This window comes from Centrocercus urophasianus, unplaced genomic scaffold (genome assembly GCF_019232065.1).
Source record: "Centrocercus urophasianus isolate 14NV4802_14NV808 unplaced genomic scaffold, USGS_Curo_1.0 seq_34, whole genome shotgun sequence".
NCBI classification, from domain to species: Eukaryota; Metazoa; Chordata; class Aves; order Galliformes; family Phasianidae; genus Centrocercus; species Centrocercus urophasianus.
Genome location: NW_024884911.1, coordinates 486,508 through 511,649, shown reverse-complemented (window position 1 = coordinate 511,649; position 25,142 = coordinate 486,508). Strand labels below are relative to the sequence as shown.

Sequence of the window (25,142 nt, the reverse complement as noted above, 5' to 3'; positions counted from 1 at the left end):
AACTGATTCCACTCCTGTCTGACAGGGATCAGCAGTGTCCCATCCCACTCTAAGTCCTGCACGGGGCATGTGAATACCTTTCTGACATTGTCTGCGTCAGACGCGCTGTCTTTAGAGGTCCTGTTATCGTCTGCAGGAAATGCAGCTGCCTGTTCTGCTCCGTGATCGTCCTCATCTTCCAACTCATCAGAGTCTTCCTCTTCAGAGTCTACATCTATGCTCTCCCCATTCACGTGAGGGCTGACATCACCTAGCTCCTTTTCACTCTGGAAGTTGTCCAAGCACACGTGCCACAAAGACAACATCAGTTCACAGCTCAGAGCAGCTGAACCCCTCCCAGACCGCCTGTGTTAAAGCTGCCGAGGGAGAGCCAGCTGTATGCCCCTCCAGAGCCCTCCAACACCGCCAGCACAGGCAGTGCAGGTGCCTGCCATGCGCCACCTAACCCTGCCAGTCTGGGGAACAAGGAGTCATTCTGGACTCAAGGCACTGAGGGGAGGGCTGCTGGACAGCAGCTTTCAGCCAGACCATGCAGACTAACCGAAAGGGCATCTCCCCATGGAAAACCAAGGATGCAAAGGAGGTTTCTAAATAAAGGGAAGTTAAATCAGGCTGGGGGATTTTTACTCCACTCCACTGATGCCTAGCGCTTTGAATTCACTTGAATTCAAAGGCCAAAACTTAAGGGCCAGGACTGCAGCAAAAGCAGAACCTGATCAGGAGGGAAACCCAGCCTGCAGTTTGTTTTTAAGTCACTGGTTGTTTTCCCTTACAGCCTCAAACGACACTAGACAGTAACCCTAAGGACTCCACAACAAAAACGTTACCACGCTGTGGTATGCTTTTAAACTCTCCAGTCCCACAGCACTCACAGGACAGAAGGGGAACATCCACTGGAAAACGTTGCAAGAGCTGCTATCAGAACATCCACCCTCAAAAAGCCATTTTCAAAGCAGCAAGGCTGCCGTGGGCAGGATGTTGTTGCCAGAGAGAAGATGTAGACTCAGAACAGAAGATGCTGACAGCAACAATGTTCCTACTCTACCCATGGGGCTGGTGTGGCAGGACAAGGTGTGTGCATGGTGACAGCAAACATGCCCGGCCGACTCGGTGCAGCCCTCACCTTGGCACCCGCAGAGGAATGAGTTATGCTCTTAAACATCTCAATCATTGTTCTCTGTTTTAACACTTTGGTCTTTTTCTTGGGAACCAGGCTATAGGTTCCCATTCTCCGTTTTTTCTTTCGAGATACTGCAGCAGCTGGAAAAAAAAATAAATAAGTAAAGCCAAAGTTGGTTCAGGAATGAAAAGAAAGGAGTGAGAGTAGAGGCTGTAATGCGGGAAACCGTATTGAAGGACGTGATCTGAGAAAAAAGGCTTCCCATTCCAACTAATTTATTTACAGTTCAGCCAAAAGGTGACACATGCATACGTGCAAACACACAAAGAGCTTTTTGCCAATGCTGCAAAAATCGCCCAAATTCTGAGTACCTCCTCTATGTTTCCTCTGGTCCCTGTATCACCATACATAGCATCAAATCCTTACGTTAGCCTGTGTTTGGCAGCACTGCTAATGCCACAGGAGGCTGAATAGAATCCAGCTTGCTCAAACAGATACTGCAAGGTTAATAATACCGACTTACAATAAAGCCATCATATAATAACTAAAGAACAAACAGAGAAAAGGTACTTTAAATAAGGAGCTGTTTGCCATTTAACCTCATTTCACACCTGCTACGGAAGCTTGCTTGATTCCTTTCACCGCTTTGATTGGGTCTCAACTTGCTGAGTCTCCCTCCTGGCATTCTAATCAAACCAGTCCTCACACCTCAATGCCTGCTGCTGCCTTTGGTGCACACACATCAGAAGTGTGCTTAGTGCAGGCTTTTAACAACAGCATGCAGCAGGAAACAGCCAGCTCCAGCACCAGCAGCTGTAGAGGCTGCTCCTTGAAAGCATCTCTTCACGTCTCGCTATGACAAAGTTCCATCAAAAATCTAGAAAGAGCCCCCTCAAAAACTTTCTGCCAAGCCAAATCATTTTATTTACACAAGTGTGGCTCACAGTAAGCAGCATCTGTCAAAACAAGATCTACTGCAACAGCCCTACTGATGCTGCCAGGCAAGGAAATCCTAAAGCAGATTCCGCTGCACTTAGATTGGGGCAACCCCAGATGTGAGTATGGACTGGGAGAAGAACTCACTGAGAGCAGCAGGGAGAAGGACCTGGGGGTCCTGGCAGACAAAAAACTGGACGTGAGCAGCAGTGCATGCTTGCAGCCTGGAAGGCTGACTGCAACCTGAGCTGCACCAACAGAGGGAAGGCTTTAAGATCCCTTCCAACCCAACCATGCTGTGATACTACAATTATGAAAAATGAGTAACAAAAGGCTCAGTCCTTACCAAGCTGCCTCAGCCCGTGGACCCTGACACACACGTACGTTTGGGAGCTGGGTACTGCTAAGGATTTTAGCTCTGTCCTCTTACCCGTCTGCGACTTGGAGGTGGCCACATAGCTCTGGTTCTGAGGTAGTGACTGGTGAAGGCCCGGGAGAGAGGGCAACGGCAACGGCTTCCCAAATTCCAGGATGTTTTTGTTGCCTTCCTCTTTAGATTCTTTTTGATCTCTGCTTTCTCTCCCATCTTTGGGGTCTTTACTTGCATGCTGGAAAACAAAGTGAAGTTAAATTGAGCCTCTGAATTCAAAGAAATCACTGAAATAAATTTAATTCCTTTCTGCCAAATAGAATCACTTGCATGTGAAGGTAGGAACAGATGCTCAAAGGAAAAGCACTCTGCCCCTTCTTTATTAGCAAACAACGTTTCCTTGCCTAAAGACTACAAACAGACCCAGCCTGCTGCTGGTCACTTGGTGAGGGCTGCTCCCCGAGAAGGAGAAAACCTGCACACAGAGCAGGCATGGCAAAGCTCTGCAAAGTAAGTGCAGATATTGAAAAGCATTAGGTTGGCTCTCAAGAAGATGAACAAAGATGAACAAATGCACCTATTCATTGAAACACATCCGGACTGAAGCTGTCACCTCCCAGCAGACAAGGAACAGAGCCTTGCACAGAGGACTCCGAGGGGTGGGCAGCAGTGGGAAGGGATCCTTCCTTCTGGCCTCATAAGGACTCAGCAAAGCTTGTGCTCTCCCACCTGCTTGCCCAGCTCACAGCCAAGAAGGTATTTGCCTGAAACTGCAGGTTCACCTCCAGCACTGCCAGGTCCTAGCAAGATGTGGCAAAGCTCGCTCTAGCTCGGGTGATAAACCCCTACTGAAAAGCTGATAAGGCTCAAGAGAATTTTACAGTCACTTTGGTGCTCTGTGCCTGCAGACAGGCTCCCAGACTCCAACACAGCTTACACACGCTCTGATGTGAGCACACCTCACCCTGCACCTTCAGTCATGCTGCGACTGCTGCAGCTACATGCGCACGGCTGTGCTGTCACAGCAGAGATTGGGCAAATGGTACCACTCCAATCTGCCATTTGACACTGGGTGTGCTGTCTTCTGTGCTTAAAAGAAGGCCTAGCCCCATCCATGCCTCTCCATACACCTGTCCATTGACTGGCAAGCAGGTTTGGAAGAGATGCTCCAGAAATCCAAGAGCACTGGTGCTGGATTACAAGCTCTGCGGTGGCGATGTGCTGCTCCACCACTTCTTATGGGATGTTTGAAGCAACAGCTGAAATACCAGAACTGAAAAAGGAATGCAGGCAAAAGGGAGGAATTAGAAAAGCAGCAAAAAATCAAGATAGTCTCTGGGTTCACATGGGCTCTGTTAGATGCTGCTTTCAAGTGATCTGTGACCTTGTGAACAAACGGGGAAGCGACTGATTCTCCTCATTACAGCTCTGCCATGTGCACATTGCTGGCAGAAAGCAAGGGGTTGGTCACAGCCAGAAAAGCCATAATGATAATCCAAAATGACCTGCATAAAGAGGTCAGCACATTTCCAATGATTCCCACATCAAGCCCATATCTTCTGGCTGAATTAGCACCTCTCTTCCTACAAGGCATCGAGTCGTGGATTAATGATGTCAAAGATGACAAATCTACCATACCCTTTGATATGTTGTTCCAATGCTTAATTGCTCTCACTGTCAGATAATTAAATGCATTAAGCTTTTCCCACTAAACTAAAAAGCCCTGTATCATCAGAAACTCTCCTTCCTGTACTTACAGACTGCTTAAGTAAAAGTTTTAAAAACTTTCTCTTCGATAAGCTGAATAGAATGAGCAAATTCAGTGTCCGTAGGATCATCTTCTGGACATGGATCACTCCTGAGTCTGCTCCAGTTGTTCTCCCACTTAGAACAAGTACGTCAGGAGTGCTGGGCACAGCATGCCAATAATAGCCTCAACAATACTATTTATACCTCTTCATAGTTTACAGACATAAAGGTTAACTCTCGGATACAGGATTATTCTGAGAGTTCCCAGGTCTCCTGGGACATCCACTGCTTTCCGGATTTAACTCAAAATTAGGAGGATGAACAGGAGGAGCAGATCTGACTGCAGCTAAACAAGTGTACATAAATAAGGGCTTTGTCCTTTACATGCAGGTTCTTGCAAGTGGTCTCAGATAAAGTTTGCTGTTATGTGGAGCCATATGGAGCAATACTAAGGAACAAGAATTTCTGCAGAGACATAACCAGATTTCCCAGGAAGCCTAATGGCATTCAAGGAGGCATTCAAGGCCAGGCTGGATGTGGCTCTGGGCAGCCTGGTCTGGTTGCTGGCGACCCTGCACACAGCAGGGGGGTTGAAACTAGATGATCACTGTTGTCCTTTTCAACCCAGGCCATTCTATGATTCTGTGCTAATGGCACAGAAAGCTGAACAGGCCATCAGCAAAACATATTACATACAAGAAGTTTCATGTCTATAGAAATCAAATGTTAAATCTGAGGATTGGGGCTAAAAATATCAGCAGAGATCTGGAAGCATTTCTCTGCTTTCCCACCATCCTTCTTTATTCCCCATGAGCTGAAACCGTTACATCTTTGCTGTTCTCATTAGATTTTAACCTTCCATCAACAGTGCTACGAGTCCTTAGTGGATCCAACTTTATTCTTTTCTTGTTTCTAAGGTCTCTGAATTCTGTTGGTTCCTCTGCCCCAGTCTGTAGGTTGGTCCCTCTTGGTCCCTCACACTGAGCTCCTGCACTGCTCTGCTCCATCGGTTCCAGATTTAAGCACTCCCAGAAAAGAGGTTTTGCTAATCTGGCTCACTGCTCTGCTGGGAAATCTCTTCTTCCTTCAAATCCCATCAGGCTGGTGAAGAGCTGGCTCAGGCACATGCACAGATGTCCCACAGTCCTCATCCCCAGGTTACATCCAACTGGCCCCTCCCAGCAGAGGACAGCAGGCAGCTGCAACTAAAAGGGGAAGGCAAAAGGAGGACCGAGCATTTGGGACTGGGAAGACGGATACAGAGCTCTTGGGAGCACTACAGACTCCTATCAAAGCAAAACAGAAACAAAATATTACAGAACAATAAAGCTCACAGGTGTGCCTGCAAGCCCCCAGCACAACCAGAGGGCATCTCCAAATGCAAAACGCCAGCAAGTTTAGTGCTGGAGAGAAAGCTGTCAAAGGCAAATGGCGGACAGAGGGTTTCCCTGCAGAACACAGGTCCTGGCAGCCACTGCTCTGCCTTGCTCTGTATGAGCCCGGAGCTGGCACGACCCAGTACCACCTCCACGGTCTGCTACCTGATCACATCTGACTGCATTTAGTGCTTCTGTCACCTGCTGCTGCTTTCCACTTTCATGATGGATGGGTTCCCCTCACCCTCCCTGCTCCTTATGCAAGCAGGCCTCAAGATAATTCCTGCAGCCCAGCAGTCACCCAAGCCAACTCCTGACTCTTGCCTTCCAGCTCCCTTGCCCTTCCCCAAGTGGGCAGAGGTGAGAGGCTTATAGTGTACAAGGGGGCTGCCAACAGCAGGCACCACAATAAACCCCACAGAGCTCATCACCAATTCGCTGTGACAAATTCTATCACATTCCTGCTTCGATTCCTGAAGATCCAGGCTCCTCCTATTCATGTCTCTCTGCTTTGGGTGGAAAATGCAACACTGCAGCTTGCACCAGAAGCAACCATGCCAGGAAGGCAACGCCTGGCTTTCCAGGAGGTGACCTGCTGAGATCCCCACCACGGGTGCCACACTTCCACAAGCAGTTTCAGCTAAATAAACTGCTGCACTCAGAAACTGCATCATCTGCTTTCACTTAAACCAAATAATACAAGGGAACGGGAGTGCCTTCATGTAACACCTACATGGGCTCCACTGCAAACATCAACATTCCAGGCAAGATGCTTGATTACTGACACTAAATTTACCCCACTGCTCTGCCTGATACACCTGGGGTGTTTTGCTTTTTTTTCCCCCAATCATACATAGGTTTTTAACAGTCCAACAAGTTCTGTTTTCAGCTGCATGTCACAGTCTAGAGGACAGTGAGGAGAACCCCATGCAAAGACAGCTCCAGGCCAGTTTGAGCTCTGTGGTCCCAAGTGGCCTGAGCCACCATCAACCAAAAAACAATCAAAAATGATCACAGACAAACTGCATTACTAATGGCTTTGGTTCTGCAGCTTCTCACGTGGCGTCAGCCAATGCTATATGACAGGTTGTGAAGTTCCTGCCTTGTGCTGGGCATTGCAAGGAATGGGCAAGAAACCAAAAGCATCCACTGAAAGGCTTAGGGCAGTGTCCAGAGACATCTGTGCATGGGAATGGAAAAAACTGAATCACAAACACGTTCAGGGCATTCATGCTCCTTAGATTGGCACAAGACAACATCATTTTATGTGTTTAAGAAAATCATATCCACGTACTTACTACACTGTAATGGGATCAACCCTGTTTCTATTACTGGCACAGAAATCCCCTACAGCAGCAGGGAGAAGTTACTAAAAATGGCAAAGACAGACTATCCCACTATTTTTTCCCAGAAGCAAAGATAAAGAACAAATAAACCTTACTAATTAAACGCCGTGTCGGTTCGGCAGACCGCGCAGCGTTCTTCCCACAGCCCCACAATTAAGAGCTCTTTCATTACCAAAGCAGATGAGCTGGCAAGAAGAGGAGTGATGCTGGAAGCACAGCCATGTGCTGAGCAAAGGCTCCAGCATGTGCTGCTTCCCAGCAGAGCTGCTGCTCGCACAGCACTCCCAGCTCCAGCTCGGCCATGTCAGCCATCTTCTCTTCCTTATTCTCAGAACTTTTATCTCCAGCACAGCATGAGCTTGCAAATGAAGCCCAATAGCTAGAGGAGTAACCAAACTGCTGCAGCAAGGCTGCCAGGGAGCAAGGCTGGTGTCCATCTGCAGCTGGCTGGGAGTGCTAACAGGGTGTGCACCTCTGGGCATGGCAAAATGTGGATGTGCCAGAGGCTCCAACACTTGGACAATGATACTTAAGCAAGAAATAGTGGTCTGCTATGAAAACCAGATCCCCAGCAGATCTCGCTGCCTGCATGAGCCACGGCAGAGCAGCTCTCCATCACTTCTGCTGTTGTTGCAGAATTACAGTTCAGTACAGAATCTCAAGCAGCTCCCTGGGGACCCTCACCACAGTCTTGGCGAGGCTGTGTGATGAGTCCAGCTCCACAAGTGACCCATCCAGCTGCTATCCATCCATCAGCAGGCCACCAGAAGCTTGGCCCTGCTTGGATGACTGCAACGGCACCAATGTGCGCGTGGTCACACACCCACCTCGAATGGAAGACATCCCATGCCAATGGCCTCTTCAGTCCTAAAGGAGGGTGCCCACACAGGACATTTGACCACGGCCAAGATGACACACACACAGACCTCACATTTCCAGACCACACGTGCATCTCTGAGCATCCCTCTGGAGAGGGTCTTCAAAGGGTGCCCCATGTAGGGTCAGAAGAGCCAACAGCAGCTCTCCAAATCAGATGGAAAGCTCTTTCACTTTTCTTTTGATGATTTTTTCCATCCAGGAGACAACTCCCCCATCACTACTCCCATTAGAATTTGCCCTTTGAGGGGTTTTTTTTGCATATCACAGGGTTTCATCTCGCTGAACGGCCCCAGACTGTTGCAAACCACCAACAGCCACCAGCCTGGCCCTGAGAAGTGGTGAGGCCATGAGGAGCTCCTGCAGTGCAGCCCACATCACTGCTGGGCACTGACACAGAACATCATGTTTTACAGCAACAGCAACACCTGTCTGCACACAGCAGTTCTCAGTGCTGGGACCAGGCATTCAGCAGCAGACAGCAGAAATAAATACCAGTATAAGTGAAGGAGTTCTGTTCTCTTCATTGCTCCTCCTTCCCACCCAGGCTTTATCCCTTCCAGTTAAAGGATCCCATATTTTGGGCTCACGTTGTGAAACAGAATGAGATATTAATTCCCCTGTTTCCGCAGAGGGTTCAGTGCCTCTGACCTCATTTCTCCACACTGCACAAAACTGCCACCAGAAACACACAGCTCCAGTTGCAGCCTCGTGGTCACCACAGAATGACTGGAAACAACCTGGGAGTCCCAGCTCAGCCAGCTGCTGCTCCTGTCTTACAGGACAACTACGGGTCGCTTTCACCTCCAAGATCCTTCTTCCTTTCCAGACACATCTCAGAGAGTTTATACATAGAAATGGGAGTTTCTGAGCAGGAGGGGCTCTCAAAGCTCAACACACACACACAAAACTTCCCCTCTGGTCTGCTGTCTCACCCCTCAAACCTTTGTTTTCTCAACAGAGTTTTAAACAGATTAAGAAAGAATGGAAGAAATTCTTCCAAACGTGCCGAGTTTGTGCTACTGCACCAACAGAAGGGGAGCAAAACCAATGCTGTCAAAACTCTTCTGAGATCTCCGTTCAAAAACCAACTTAACATGCAACAATATCAATTAAAATTGTCACCTGTTTAAGATTCAGCTTCGATCCCAATTCAGGAAGCAATTCCTAAACAGAGAAAAAGCTGGTTACATATGTGAGAAAATCATTTCCTTCCTTTCAGGCACCAATATGCACGTACAGAAAAGGCTACTGAGGTCCCCTGACAACTGTAAGGTTGAAGAAAACAATTTTTTTGCCCCAGCAGGTTTCTGCAGGAGCTGAGGAATGAAAGTTAATGCAATGCAGGCAACAAAATACCTTCCTTCCCCGCTTCCTTCTCTTAGCAATGCGTGTAAGAGGATTCTACCAAGAGAAGAGCAATGCTCTGAAAAATTGATGATGAAAACCCATGCATCCAGTCACATCAAATTGTGGGTGATTTCTACAATTCCTAAAATACATCCATAGTGCTTTCAAAGGGGAAAAGGCACGACTGCATGTGCTGTGCTGAGGAGCCTCTCATAAGCTGCTCAACAAAGAAATAATCAGGACAGAAAAATGGCAAGTAGCAAAGACTTTGCTCCTCAAATGAAAACAGCATGTAAATTCGAAAGACAATGGGGAAAAATAGGTAGTAATTATCTGGAAGGCTGAACAAAACAGCTGCTTTATTGTCTTGCAGAAATGAGATCAAATCTTGGGGACCAGTGCGCTCGCATTCAGATGCAAAGCCCCTGAGCAGGAAATGTGTGAACAGCCTCTGCCTACCACCTCGTGAATTTCGTTCCTCTCACCATTTCCAACCCAAGGAAATGGGCTGCACTGCAGAGGAACAGTGGCCAAACAACTGCAGGCTTTACCTTTTGAATCCATTGCTGTTGCAAGAGTGAAGGGTGATCAGCAGTGCAATTACAACACTCCCATAACTTGGCAATGCAAACACTCCAACGTTGCAAGCAGCTTTCTAGAGACAAGCCCAAAAGCCCAAGGGGTTGTATAAAAAATCCTTCTGATGTATCATCAAATATGAATGATAAAAACACTCCTTCCTAACCTAGCAGTTGTTTTATAGAAGGGAATTGCCTCTTTCAATTGCTCAGCCCCACGGGGGTCTCTCCCTGTCAAATTCCACCAGGGTCGGGGTTTGCCCTGCCTAATTTAAGTGCACTGCAGGCTGCTGGAGGAAAGCTGCAAGGTTTCAGCTGCAAAGCCTTGTTTGGGTAAGAAAGCCTTCCATGAGCCTTCCATCAGGCTGCCTGTGCTGCATCTGGGCCTCCCCAGCTGCCAGCCAAAAAACTCAGCAGGGGGGCGAGAGCCAGAGAATTCAAATGCAATCAGGGGAAGGCAGAGGGGAAATTAGTGGTTTGGGAGAATGGCTGGGAAATTGTGGCCCCTGTGGTTTCTGCCCTGCTCTGCAGGCTGCACGCCACAAGGTTTGCAGGCTCCATGTGTTTGGACTCCCACCTGCTTCCGGAGTCACAGGTGCTGCAGCACCAAGGGCACCTTTCCCCATCTGTGGCTGGCTACGTGCCACCAATCATTTCTCTTTTTTTTTTCCCCCTTCCCCTGCTCGCAGCTTTGAGACCTTTACATCGTACTGTTGCCGTGCTGCAACATGTAGGTGACATCTGAGGATCATCTGGCATTTGCTTGTTCACAAAATGCTGGTAGCTAGCAGCAATCCACTACGCCAGCACTTACAGAGCTGCAGCAGCTTCCCATTTATTTCTGGGTGTCACTCACACTGCCAAGCAGGGCTTGCAGCAATCTGTGTACCTCAACCTGGGTACAGGATGGTCCCTCTCCATCGTTAGACGCAGCACGATGGAAGGATCTAGCTCATCAGAGCTAAATATAAAGTGTCACAGGGTTGGAGATCAAGTGCTCGTGGTGCAGATCTGACTGTGCCCAGTATCTAATTCCCCATCCTTGGTGAAAGAACCAAAACTTGGTCCATGTTTATGACAAACAAAGGCCCATTTCTGCTCACTCCCATTAGATGTTGGGGTCACAGGATGACTTCAAATCCCCCTTTAATTCCAGAACAAAAAATAGATCTCTCTTTTATTAAGTGATGGTAAATCCACACCCAAGGATTCTGTAAGAAAGATTTCTGAACAAGCTGCATTAGTGTAGGCAGCACGTACAGAGTAAGAAAGCATCATCCAGTTTAATGACACGGCAATGCAATCAAGTTGCCTAACTTATCAGCTTCTTGACAGCTTTCAAGCTTAGGAGAAGCCTCCAGTTAACACACTAAGCTTAATTTCCTTTGGGTCAAACTTATAAGAAATCTAATTTGTTTCATAAGCAGCTCTGGATTTCAACAGACAGCTGATGAGCAACACAGCCAGGAGAGAAAGGCCATTTAGTGTCTGATAGATCTGCCAGAGAAGGCAATTGATCAATTACATATTTAGAAACACATTGGGGAAGAGAGCTGACTGCAGCCACATGACTCTTTGAACACCTCTGTCTCTCTGTAAGAAGAGAAAAACATCAAAAAAGAAAAAAGAATTAAAATCAGCCTGCTTAGCGGGAGGTCACTGAAATATATCCATCCCTGTGCAACAAAGTTTCCCTCCCACACACCCAGAGAAAGCCAAGAGCAAGGTCTACTATACATTACCAGGCTAGGGGTGGGTTTAGGCATTGTCTTCCGTGCTCTGTGGACCTTGACTTCAGCATTAGCAGCAGTGGCTTTTTTAGCATCCATGTCCTTACTGCCCTCCCCGAGCTTGGTTGGCATCGTGGCTTGCATCTGAGAAAAGGTGCCCACAGTTCTCCCTTTGCTTGCTCCTCCTGGAAGGGTTTTTGCAGCATGGCCAGTGAGAGAAGCAAAGGTGCTGGTAGTCCTTAGAGGTTGCTCCTGCGCCATCTGCTTGGTTAGAATATATCCATTGCTCCCTGTTAGAGAAGTCTGTGTGAAGTCATTAGCTTTCATATGGTTTTGCTTCCCAGTCTCACCGTCTCGTTCAGAAATGCCATTTTCTGCTATCCTATTTAATTTAGTACTAGAGTCCTGCTGGCTCACTTTCGTGTTGTCCTGAGTGTTTTTCGCTGGGTTTGGGTGGCTCCCAGCCTCGCCGTGCTCACAGGAACCATTGGTTTCACCATCTACAGCCATTTTTGGTTCCCCCGCTTGCTTTTCTGTAGCACTTTCATCCGCAGCCATGGCATTGAACCCTGGAGAAAGAGGGAGGAGAAAGGGAAGGGAGGAGAAAGAAAAGGGTCACAGGCGTCATTAAAACACGCAGCGGCTAACAACCACGAAACGTCTCCCCCAAAGAAGCTCTCCCTACACATTTCCACTTGGGCTGCCAACACACCTACCTGACTGGCTTGGCCGGATCCTGGCATGGCAAAAAGTGGGGCAGCTCAGCTGAAAGCAGTGCACTCATTCTGACTCGCCTCAGCTGCAGATGCGGCCGTTTATTCCCCAACGATGGATATTTCAAGGTAAATATTATCTTTAGCTTTACCAATAACTACATTTATAGGACTGTATGTCAACATTCCCCATGTCAAACAAAACACTGCCCAATCCTGCACTCGGATCTCTAGCAGAGCTCTTCATGGTGCCATGGGCGAGCTGCTGTGGCACAGCCCGGAGCCTGCAGGTGGTAACCCTGCAAGGAATAAGCTCTGTAGGCAGCACTGCTCACTGAGGATCACTCTTCCAGCAGGAAGCAGCAGCACAGGAGCAGGATTGGCGATGTCATTTCAGAGGTAACAGCCAGAGTAAACACGAGGGTGAAGCAGGCTAAGTGCAATTCCAGACTAAAACAATGACATGGTTAAAGCACTGAGATCTCTGCAGACCTAAAGCTCGCTCACAGATAACACAGGAGCGTCCATGCAAAGACATTTTTTTCTCCTTTCCAAATACTTCCAAGCTCCCCTGCCAGTACTTTCATCCCACAGATATCTCAGACCTGAGCTGACAGAATCCAAGTATGAACACCGTGTACTTGCAGAAAGGTTCCCGACACGACAAACCAGCAGCTCCCCAGGCAACCAGGGCTGATAACAATTCACTGGCACATCCAGTAAAATGAGTAAATCAACCTGCTGTTAAGGATTCTGTGTATTGTTTTCCTTCCAGAGGCCAGACAGTTATGAAAAGCATCGTAAGTACCATCGAAAGTTCTGTCCAAGCAGACTGGAGGAGCAGGTAGGACTGATTTACAGCCAACTGAAGTTATTTTAGCCTACAGTAGAGCCCAGAATTCAAAGCAGAAAACAGCTGTGCAAGCCAGAGCAGTGTGCTGGTATCAGCACCTTGCTTCACACTGCTCATGGAGGCTGATGTCCTGCAGACCTCTGCTGAACTGGTGAAAACCTTCTGCAAAGCTCCAAGCCCAATGCCCACCTCCACTGGGTGCTGCCAGGCAGAGCTGGGGGGGCAGGGACACCATGCAGGCAGAAACATCAGAGCTCCCCAAACACCACTCAAAGCCAGCATCCCCCGTGCTGCTTCCCAGACCACTTTCTGTGTGCTGAAAGCTCCGACAAGGTGCACGTGGGTTGATTGGGGTTGAGAGGACTCATGACAGGGCAAACATACAATTGCTACTAGGTGAGACACCTTGGGCAGGGGGAGCAAAGCGCTGCGCACTGCGCTTTTTCAACCTTTATTTCTCTCATTCTTCACCAAGTGTCCTTAGAAGTGCCATTTAAAGGGTTCTTTCAGCAAACTCAGCACCAGAAGGAAAGCAAAGGTGGGTAGGCTGCAGCTGCAGGCTCTCAACGCTCAGCAGCAGGCACCTGGCAGGGTGAAGCCTACAGTATTTGTTGACTGCAGTGCTGTGCACGTCCACCAGCACAGCAAACAGCTCCTGTGGCTGAATATTAGATAAACCAAATCAACTGGGAGCAAGAATTGCTCCGCCTGCCAGGAAGGCGACCAAACCAAGGTAAATGAGAGCACTGCCCTAAGGGGAAGGTATGACTGCGTTGGCCCCAAAAGCATCACACTTGATGAACGATCCATGAGGTTGAAACAGATGTAATTCAACGTATGTTTACATTTTTGCTGAACAGGGGCCTGTAGAAAGCGATGGGAACACGATCCAGAGAGAGCGGGAGCCTCGCAGTGGGTAAATGCTCAATAAAAGCCTGCAGGAGCTCTTCAACAGCACCAGCTAAAGAAATGCTCATTCCTTACATTTCACCTTTTCTTTACTTTCCAAAAAAAGTTTCTGTATTGCAAACCTGTTGAAATCTTGACTAACAATAGGCCTCGTGACAGTGAGTTCCATGGGTCAGTCAGCAAGTTCCTCCTGAAAGCCCAGCTCAACGGGAGGCTTTTCTGCTCACCAGGGAATAAAAACCCAAAACTGATTATTTCTCTGAAACTTTACAACATTCATTCCTTCTAAACAGACCAAAACCACGCTTTGTCTGTATTCATTTCTCTCCCTCTTTGTCCTTTAACTCAAAAAAACTTCAAGATAAAAATATACAGCCTATTTCTACGGGTGTCTAACCTCAATTACCAGAAGCATCCTAGCATCTCCAGCATTGTCTTATGCATCCTCTATGTTACTTACAGCAGGAGAAGCCTGTCACATTGTTCACAATGCTGCCTGCAACCCGATCCAAGCACACACAACTAATTGTAAAGCAGCAACAGGAAACTCCTTACTTAGAGATGGTGAGGCCCTGGAACTGCTGCCCAGAGCTGCGGGTGCCACCCCTGGAGGTCCCTGTGCCCATGGATGGGTGCTGGGCAGCCTGAGCTGTGGGGCAGCCCATGGCAGGGGGTGGATCTTGACTACCTTTAGGGTCCCATCCAACCCAACCATTCTGTGATTCTATGAGTGCAACACAGCCACAGGCCAACCTGTCCTGCTGCTCATTCACGTAGCAAGGAATCTGAAGCTGCTACCAAGTTGAAACAATCTTCAGCGTGTATCTTCTAGGAGCTGGATACTAGCCCTGCAATTCCACAAGCAAAGAACAATCAGCAATGTACCTAAACCAGTGCTCTGCATTAAGGGCTCACTGTGAGCAACAAAGAGTTCGCAGCCTTCCACCTCTCCAAGTGCTCACAAGGACCCTCTGCAGCAGCTTCAGTCTTAGGCTTCCTTCTCAATGTCAAACACAGTTACTCAAAATTAAATTAAAACTGTGATGCAGAGAATGGAAGATTGAGAAAGGAGGGGAGGAGCTGACCTTGAGCACAGTGCGACAGATGCTCCAACAGCACACTGCTGTTGGGACCCACCAGCTTTCCACCTGCAGGCAGACAGGGGTTTGGCCCACGGCTCGGTAGTACTGAGAGAATCCTCCAAAAAAAACAAAAGTCTTCAGTATATTTTGTTAAACCCAGATCTCTCCGTTCAATGTGACAAAATAAGAAAAACACGCAAGCGTTAGGAGCGTTGCTCCAGGCCAAAACGCGATCACTGCTAAAAAAAAAACAACCAAGAATAAAGGTCCTTCAAGTGAGTGCCTGATTATCTGATCTGGAACTCCGACATGTTTTCCTGGCCACCTCAGTACTGCTGGAGGCTGCTGATGTCCCTCAGGGTCCTTCCATCGGTGTGCTCCTCGTGCAGGGCGCAGGGCTGAGGCTGCAGCAGTGCCACGCTCAGCCCAGCACAGCTCTTGATTCTGAACTGCACTACAGGTGAGTGCTGCCAACGTTCAGGTTTATACATACAGACATTTCACAGGCTTTTATCTTTAACTGCTTGCTGACCATCCTTAAACTGCCACAGATAGCACAGACATTTGTTCAATATCCAACTGACCTGCTGGAAACAGCAAGGAGTGCATCTGCTGAAATCCTTGCCTTGAGGTCCCTCCAATCTCTTCTTTCTTTAAATCAAAGAAAATCATGAAGCAGAGAAAAGCAATAAAAACAGTGCTGAAGAGATGAGAGTTCAGACCAGTAAGGAATGGGAGATTGGGATCCCATCCTCCATCTGAAAGGAAAGCTCCACCTCTGTCATTCAAGCCAAAAAGCTGAGCACTATGAAGCCAAGAAATGAAGAGAATTGTAAGTTTCGGGCCAAAGTTCCTCTCTGGGATGAATTACTGATGGGCTTTACTATTTTTTGTCCCTTTTACATCAATGTAGGCAGATGATGACCAGGTGAGCTCAGTTTTGTATTTCCATAATGCAAGTGCCACCCTCCTACTGCCCTGAGTCCGCAGTGGGAGCCTGCCCCACATCTCCTGTAGGACACGGCCACAGCCAACACAGGGAAAAACACATACAAAAAAAAAGTACATTTGCTGTTAGTGTCCCACACTGAGCTTAAAGGTTGGTAAATGGGACTCAGCCTCTTGCCTACAAATACCAGTGATGACTGCGAGGTGTTTAATGCCCCACATGAAATTAATTGTCCTTTTGCCATGGGATGGAGTCCCTGAACACAGCCAGCACCTGGTGGGCTGTCAGGGGGGAGCGACCACCTGCAGTGTGTGAGCATCCTTTGTTCCACCTGCCCTCCTGGCTGCCGGGCTCAGCAGGGAGTCCCAGTGCTGAGCAAGTCAAGGCAGGGAGATCATTCTTTTTCTCCTTTTAAAGCACCTCTCCCTACACCTGGGAATGCAAAGGCTGCAGCTGCTCAGTGGAAGGCTGCACGTTCCTCACCCACAGCAGCTTTCTATCTGCAATAAGAGGCAGAAGGAAGAAAAAAAAAAAAAAAAAAGAAAAAGCCCTTCCAGGAAATTAAAACCCTAACACTCTCTAGAAGCAGCTCTAAGGTTATCTGAAAGCAAAGTGACTGTGCACACCTCACACACCTCCTGTAAAACAGCTTGGGTAAAGTCTTCGGGAGGCTGAGCCTAATGGGGAGCTTCACTCTTCACTATGGATGAGCGCAGCTTCCCACCTCCAGGGTAGGAGCAACAACAGGAGCAGTTTGCACTGGAAAGTCGTGTCAGATGAAGCACACAGCTGGGAGCTATGGGCAGGAGGAGGAGAACTGAAATTTCTGGCAATTCTTGCAAGAAACCCCTTCTGACCAACTTCTGAGTCAGGCTAAGTACAACTCAGCCTAATAAAACACTTCTGCTCAACACTTCCATCTCCCCACCCCTCTTCCTTCCTTGTCAAAGGCAAAGAGGGACCTAAACTACCTAATGAAAAACTGAACTGGAATGTTTCCCCATGGATAACAGGAGACACAAAGCCGAAGAAGCAGCTTACCGTGAGCTGAGAATTAATCCCAGAATCAGAAATGAAAGCACCAGGAACACCTGAAGGTCTCACTCCTACAGATGCATGTTAAACTTACAGTTCAATCACTTCCCTCCATTGGTACCAGGATGAAACTAGAAGCAGTGCCTTGCTTGAGGGACAGGCCACTAAATCTCATTTCAAAGTTGCAAGCTACCTGAATTTCCTTTGGATCTTTAAGTTCCAACCTCTGCAAGTTTCTAAGGGCATTTCCCCAAAGGGATCACAACCCAGGACAGATCTAGGTTTGTGTTACAGACAAGAACTCCTACCAATCAGTTTGCTTCACAGCAGCTCAGCCTAAACCAGGACCTAGAAGCCCCAGCAGCCTTCTGTGGGTTCCCACTCCAGGCCTCTTCCTCTGCAGCAGAGAGCAAACACCAAGAGCCACGTCCCACACAGCAGGGAGCTGCACCAGGCTGTGCACCCCATACCCACACATCACCTCCCATCCCTTGGTTAGGAAAAACAGGCTCAAAGAAACCATTCCGTGCCATCCTGTGAGTCTGCTGGAATGATTTCATGTTCGCCCCACGCTCAAAAATGCAAATTCCCATGCTAACTCAGAACATTGTTATTAACAGAATTTAGGGCCGCTGACTCATTGAACTGCTATGATGGCCACAGATGGTTAATGAAGGTCAGCTAAGAACAATGCATGTAGCACGATGACCAAGCAAACCACTGTCTTTTACATAAATTGTACGTTTGAGAAGAAAGAGAATACAGTCTGAATCTCACCACAAGTATGGAAGCTATGCAGTTCAGACGTTAGGATCCTTTTTCCCCAGTAACAGAACAGTACAGGAAGCTGAAGTGGTTGAAATTCGAGCACCTTGTCAACCCTCCGGACTGCTCCTGCACAGGGAGGGTTCCCAGCTTCCTTTTCAGACACAGCATTTCCTTTTAGTCAGAATGAATCAAGACTTGCAAGGCACGGAGGTATCTCTTTTCCAGACCTCATCCTCTCTTTTCACCTCTGCAGACATTTGCCACTTACCTTGGGTCCAACCTAGAGCTAAATACACTAGCGTAATACTCCTGAGCCAAGCAAGGCAAGGGATCAAAGCTCAAGTCTCTTCCCAGAGGAATGCAACCTCACACCCACATCTCAGACTCCATTTCTGGTCTTCCTGGATCAGAGGTCCACGTGGAACTGATGTCAGTAGCAACACTCATGTGCTGCCAGTTAATATGCAAGCACCGTGGTCACATCTGACACAGCACTCAATACTTTGCTTGTTCTTTCCAAACAGAACAAACCATTACACTGGGCAGAAGAGAACTCAAAGGCGATGCTGTACTGACACAGGTCCAAATTAAATCCAAAATTTCGTTTCTAGGAAGAACAGAGTATTTTGGTGGGGTCAGTTCAGTGCTCTTCTGATGTTCTGTTATGGAGAAGAGAACAAAAATTCCCCAGATCCTGGCAGATCAATGAGAAGCAGCTAGTCAAGGAATAATGAAGCCATGAAAAGAAAGTGGGGAAAAAAAAAAAAAGATTAGGGGCTGTGTTGTTTCTTTTTTCCCTCCTAATCCCACCGACATCTATTAAGCTCTCAGATCTGTGTGTGTGCAACTCACAGACAAGCGCAGAAGAAAGATTTCATCCCACTAACATGTGCACTACAGCCTGCAAAGTAGAAGAAAGCAGAGACAAGGCAGAAGCCAGGAAGCAACCCTCAATGGCACCAATGGCACGAGGTGTCTCACCCAGCCAGCTGTGATCGCTGCCTGCGCTGGAGCAACAGTGAGACTCAGAGGAAAACAGAAAGTTAACTTTAATAGGGAGGAAAAAGGCCAGGTCATCGTGTGGATCAGAGTTTGACTAAAAGCAGTCACACAGAAGAAGTTCAAAGAAACTCGACCCTCTTTTGTGTCTCACAGCCACACGAAAGCAGAAGTGAAAACCATCTATAATTCAGGTGGGTGGAGATGGATGGACTGTAGAGCAAATTTGCATCTTCTGGGGAAAAGCCCTGCTCAGCAGAACACAGGAGGAGAACGGAGCTGCTCCTTTTGTGAGAGCACAGCTGAGCCCTCGGGCACAGAGCACATCTCTCAGCCCTCACCTCGCTCCCAGCTTGCCACAAGCCAACCCCATGAGCCAGGCTGAGCTCTGGCCCTCCACCAAGGCAGGTGCTCACCTTCCTCCTTGTTGTTGGTGATATCTTTCAGCAGTTCAGTCTTCATGCAGGCGTCTTTCCTTGTCTCTCCCTTACTCAGCACTGTTTGCTGATGGGGGGAAAAAGAAATACCGAGTTTTAGCTCCAAGTTCATACACACATTGCATTAAAAAAAAAAAAAAAGAGACAATCGTGGATGTATCCTGTTTACATCACAGGCCAACCTCTCTCTGCAAAATACCGCTGGCAGGAAACTGCCAAGGCACAGGTCAGAGATAAAGGCCCCAGGGCTGGAACCTGCGCTTGGGGCCGAGGCAGGCACTGCAACTGGGTGCAAGCGTGCAGCTCCGAATGCAAAGAGCTGAGGAACCCAACCGAGGCTGCTGCAGGCTGAAAGGGGCATGGAGGGCACCCCAAGGAAACGACCCTCGCGGCCTCAGACTGCTTTGTTGTGGGTAGGAGGAGGTGGGCTGAGCCCATTTCTCGCTGCACATCATTTATCTGCACAAGCAGGCCGAAGTACACTTTGGTATTTCTGCTTTTTGTGGTCTGTTTAAATGCAATTTATAAAACACAACCATCAGTGAGCTTCACCCAACTCATCGCCCCTGCCTTCCAAGTTTACTAGGGCCAGTGAGCTCATCTCTTAATTTTATGGAAAGTAATTTTTCTTTTCTTCCTCTTTTACTTTCCTGCAGAAAGGGAACACCTGCTCTCCCCCCTGCCTTTCACGTGCCTGCCATCACATTGCTCGATCGGGTCTGCAGCCTTCACACCACCACCGCGGATTGTGGGGGGCAGCTACATTTAAATTAAGATAAAAAAACAAACAACAACCAAAACGAAGGAGAAAAGTCTTATAAAACCCACAACCAAGCACACAGATGAGAAGGGTCTTTTGCTACAGCTCTCTGCTCCCAAACTAAAAGACAAGCACGGTGCCCGCCATGGAGCTGCATGGCACCAGGGGAGCCCCATTATCACGAGCCCAGGTCAAACCAAGTGCTGTAGGAAGTAGATGAAGCCCACAGCCACGAAAATCAAAAGGTTTAAAGCACAATGAGTGGTTAAAAAAAGGAACAGAAGGCCTGCTCGTGTCCCATAAAGCAAGCAAGAGATAACGAACGCATACGAAGGCTGAAACATCAGCTTCAAAGGCTTTACCAGGCAAACAAGGCGCTGCTGCTCACCCTTCCCCAACCATTCTCTGCTTGAAGCCACCCAGGCAGACCTTGGTGCTACTGCTGGGAGCCAAAGGCCCAGCCAACCTGAGCAACGCGTCCTTCCAACAGCTCCCATCAAGGAACCATAGGAACACAGCCTCAAACAGGAACACAGAGCAGCTTTTCCCTGCTAAGCCATAACATGCATCTTCAATGAAAACATCTACAAGTAAATCCTACCTCTCCTCCACCCAGACTTGCTGTAAAATGGGGATAACTGCACCTGCCCAACAAGCTCATCCTGGTGCAAGGGTAAGCAGGGAGTCGCCCTGGGCCTGGCCTGTGCAGTGAGCCCCTGCTCATCTCACACAGACCTTCTGGTTTTCCCAAGCTTTGTTACAATAAATAGAGGTCGTGATATTCCTGCTGTTCAACTGACTCCTCCTGAAAGCCTCAGCATTTCCAGCAGGCCATTTCCATCCCTCCCATCCTTTATTTTCCAAGCAGCTCCCCCACTCCACCAATTATTCACGCCCTCCCTTTCATGGGGACATTGCTGCTGCTCAGACCACGAGGCCTAAAGAAAAGCCACTGCAGGAGCCCCACCGTCAGCCAGCCCTCGGCAGCTAAGAACACACTCCCTCTTCTCTGCAACTAACAGAAGCCCAGAGCTGCCCCACATCCCAGACAGCGCTGGGAGCTCTCAAAGCAGCACCAAGAGAGGAACCGTCGCTGCTCCACGCTGGAGAAGGAAAGCTCAGTGCCAGCTCCAAGCCACTGAGGTGGTTCCAATGGGTTCTGCAGCCCCAGCCAAGCGGCCTCACTAGCAGCAGCTCGATGGCCTCCGGGCATTGCTCCGGAGCAAACAAACAGCCAGCATCACCATCCACAACGCTAACGCACCTTCAGACCTGCTGGGAGGGAAAGAATCAAGTAACAATAATGAAAAAGACAACTGTGACTTTGGAAGCCTTCTGATCCAAAGGAGGCTCCAGGAAAGCACCGCACGGCCCTCGAAGCCTCGTCCCCAAGGACAGCACTCCTCACCCGCGCTCCATCACCGCAGCAGGGTGTTGGCAGCAGGACGGGCAGCAGGCAGCACCCTGGGTGCCCACCACCCACAGCCCAGCCATTCCCACCGGCCCACGGCTCCACCCAGCCGAGCCAGCAGCAACTTGGCTGCGAGTGTCAATACCTCCATATTTGTGTGCCTTGCTTTTCCCCCCTTAAATTCAGAGCAAACTTCCCCTTCGCTCACACCCCATGGCCCAATCCGTCGGCTCCTGATTGGCAGGGAAATCCTATACCCACCCTCCCCGCCAGAAGTGTCGGCTCTTGCAGCAGTCCCAACAAAAGCCAACTGCCAAGCTCAGGCTGCTTCACAATAAAAGTCTCACGCTCTCCTCTTTTATTTTTTTTCCCCCTTCCCCGCAGACGGCCGCCTCCATTCCCCGACCCCAGATGGATTATTAACCTCCAGCCACTGGAGAGCCTCCACCGAGGCTGCGTGCCACGAGCGACGGGGCGTTGATTCCCCCCACCAGCTCCTTTTATTTTTAGATTTCGAGGGAAAGAAAAATGGCTGCGTCTTAAGAGAGGTGTCTGAAAGGGCTTTAGAAGCCAAGAAGATCCAAGCAAGGGCTGGCTTTAGTCTTTCCTCTGCGCCTCTGATTAACAAGAAATAAGGCTTCCCTTCCTCCACCACGTCTTTGGAGAGGACGGAAGACAGGGCAGAGCCGAGGAAACGCTCTGCAGCATTTCCAAGCAGGCAACCAGAAACTGCATGGTGCCTTTAAAACAAAAAACAACAACAAAAAGAGCAAAGCTGGGAAGCGCAGAGAGCTTCCTCAGCCTCCTCCTTGGCATTTTCATCAGCCCTTTGCAAAAGTCCAAGCAGGTTTTACAGGCAAAGACAATACATGCACAGCACAACTCCAACATATTGTAGCTTACCAAGCCCAAGAGAGCAGTTAGTTGCATCATGAACCAGAGCTCTCTAGCAGTAGACCAGGAAGGAGCGGAGGTTGATGTGCTAAGATGACTACCTCCACAAGAGTCCTTTTTTTTTTTTTTTTTTCTTCCCCTCCTTGTTTTCTTAAAAATCAACCCAAGCTTTGCAGCAACGCTGCTCTGATTTGAGACGTGTGTTAAAGCAGGTCAATCTGAAGGAGGGCTGGAAGCAGAATGACCAACCCCTCTCCAACACAGAACTGCTGCACTACCAGCAGCAGCTGCACCAACGCTCCCCAGCACATGCACACCAGGCACAGGGGACAGCAGTGACCCTGGGGCCCAGAAGCCCCCAACAGGAGGCACCCAGGGGACACTGGGCCCCCAGAGTTGACACCATCAGCACAGCCCCACAGCTGGGTCTCACCCCATGCGAGGCAGCAGTGTGTGCTGCAGCAAGAAAGGGAGGCAAAGCACTCGACAAGTGATGCAACTCCAGCAGCAGCGGATTTCCATTTACTCTCATTTTTTCCTGCTAATAAAACCCAACAAACCCAACCTGCTCATAACCTTTGCCTTAAAAGAAGGCAAACGTTTTGTAGCTAATTACATAGGAAGCAATGATTAAGAAAACGCCTGTAGAGAGACGGTGTTTGTTTTATCAGCAGGAGAAGAGCGCTGATTTCAGATTTCGGCTCTGCTCTGGTCCTGCTGAGCATGGGCAGGTCTGGGATCACCAGTCACGGGGACACTGGCCCTGGGCCTGCCACGAGAAGCATTTGATTTGGAGAAGAAAGGAAATGTAACACCCGTGTACCTGGCCTACAAAGCAGCCACCAGTCTCAAAGCTCCTTTTCTAGGTTAAGGCCACTTCCTTATAAGCCTCGTGCAATCATGTGGACATGGAATTTTATCTGCAGCTCACAACAAGCACTCCTCTCAGCCTGAAGTCTGTCCCCAAATCAAACTAGACCTGCAATTCTTTTGTCTCCTGAATTCCTCCTATCCTAGAAGAACAGAAACATTTTCTTCTCTGCCTCCATGACTCCCTCCAATTCCAGCCACACAGATCAACTCCCAAAAAATGGGGGAAGGGTAGAAACGAGGCACAAGTCCTTGCATGCAACAGCTGGGAACAAGGAGACACACACATGAAACACAACAAGACTTAAAAGTGGGTTCTCATAGCACAGGGCAGTCCATAATGGTGCCCAGGCTCCAGGCAAGGGGGGTTTGTGGAGCCTAGGCTCCTGTAGGGGTGAACCCAGTGAACAGGGCAGCCTTGGTGCAGATGCAGCTATGCTGTCTTGCTGCTTCCACGCTGGGAAGCATTGCATCCATCTAACTGTGACCCAGTAGAGTGAAAACCACTACAACTTGTATGTGAAGACAAATGGAAATCCAAAGCAGACAAAGGCATCTCCTTCCACTGGCTAAGGTTAGCAAGAAGTACAGCTGCTGCCCACCTTCTCCTATCACAAGGGGGGGGGAGGGGGGAAGGGCAGAGAACCTAAAAACAGAGATGAAGGATCTTAATCTTCTCTAGCAAAAGCAAACCAGACACTTCAGAAACACTAGGTCCCCAGGAAGGCTCAGCAAGGATGAAACCACAGCACCAAGAAGAGCCTGGAGAGAACAGTTTGCAGCCTCGTCCCCATCGACAACACCCAAGCACCTCTTTGGCCTCAGCCGTCCTCTTCCTCCCTCCCCCAAACCACCGCAGCCAACGGAGCAGCTCCCTCACCTCTACCCAGCCCAGCAACACCAGAAGGGACGCCTTCTCAGGCCTGGGCCCAGGGAGGTGGCCCCAGCCTGGGTGTTCCTTGGGCCATGGAGGACCTTGCCCCGCGCACACCTCCTCTTCTGTGCCACCTGCAACCACAGCGACGCCTGCAAGCCGGGAAAGCAGACAGGGAGAGGAAAACAAGGCAAAAAACAAGACAAAAGTTGCACCCTCGGGCCTGTCCCTCTAATAGCTACAGCAAAACCTCACCAAGACTTTACTCTCCTGGAGGGTGAGAAAGGCACGCAGCGCTGCCCAGCACCCGAAGTCCTAGAGGTGGCAGCTCCTCACCACCTTGCCTCCATGGCCTACGGGCTTCGTCCTTCGTGGGGCTTTTTTTCTGCTCTGTCATTAAGAGTGGAGCCTGGTCTTTTCCTTCAATCCCAAGAATTGCACTGAATTAGATCATCTTTCTCGGCTCACCTCCCCCTACAGGCAGCTCCCGAGCATGCTCAGCTCGGCCTGGCGCTGCCATTTCATAACTGCATTGTTTACAGACGCACACTGACCTGCCATTTTTTGACAGTAGGAGAGGAGCTGGTGCTTGCAACCACGGCTGCTCACAGCCCTGCTCCTCACCACCGCCGGGCCAGGGGCGAGCTCCTGCCTTGCAATAAAAATCCAATTTGGAGAAGGGAAATTGCAAAGTGTGGAAAGTTGCAGTTTACTGTTGTTTTTGTTGTTGCTGTTTCTCCCCTTGTTTTAGGTCAAAATCCACCTGCTCGGAGCACACGGTCTAGGAGGAAGCAGTTAACCCCTCTCTGGGGTGAGGAGAGCACAGGTCTCGTCGAGCTCAGTGCAGAATGCCAGCCATGATTTCAGCTTCTTCAAATCACAACTGTGCTTCGATGTCACCTAAAAATACAATGTTCAGCCCGGTCTGCCATCCTCTGTCAAGCCTTCCTCTGAGAAAGAAAGCCTTGGAAATATGGTATTTCCCTTGAATAAACAAGTTGGCTTAGTACCAGCACATACAGTTTTCTCCTTTAAATGCAAACCAGAGTATTTTTGCAGGCACACAGGAAAATGAGGAGAGGAGGAGGGGAAAAGTTCTTCATTTAACACCAAGAGCTCCATTAAAAGCACTGCAAGGTTGCTCCCAGTCTCTCTCT

General features: G+C 48.9%; 1 protein-coding gene across 15 annotated transcripts in view; it reads right to left on the bottom strand.

The window, feature by feature from the left end:
* The window catches only part of EHMT1 (euchromatic histone lysine methyltransferase 1), a 95,580-nt gene that overhangs the window by 35,181 nt on the left and 35,257 nt on the right, over positions 1–25,142 (bottom strand). For 4 of the 15 annotated variants that reach the window (XM_042830996.1, XM_042831002.1, XM_042831001.1 and 1 more), the window contains exons 2-7: positions 19,156–19,243; positions 11,444–12,000; positions 8,899–8,940; positions 2,487–2,664; positions 1,124–1,260; positions 78–266 (exon numbers count right to left, since the gene is read on the bottom strand). In XM_042830996.1, the coding sequence (XP_042686930.1) occupies positions 78–266; positions 1,124–1,260; positions 2,487–2,664; positions 8,899–8,940; positions 11,444–12,000; positions 19,156–19,243 (1,191 nt within the window). Of the gene's footprint in view, positions 1–77; positions 267–1,123; positions 1,261–2,486; positions 2,665–8,898; positions 8,941–11,443; positions 12,001–17,749; positions 17,989–18,008; positions 18,105–19,155; positions 19,244–21,492; positions 21,593–23,991; positions 24,215–24,240; positions 24,445–25,142 lie in introns of those variants that run through there. The other 11 variants (XM_042830994.1, XM_042831007.1, XM_042830999.1 and 8 more) reach the window with 10 other exon arrangements.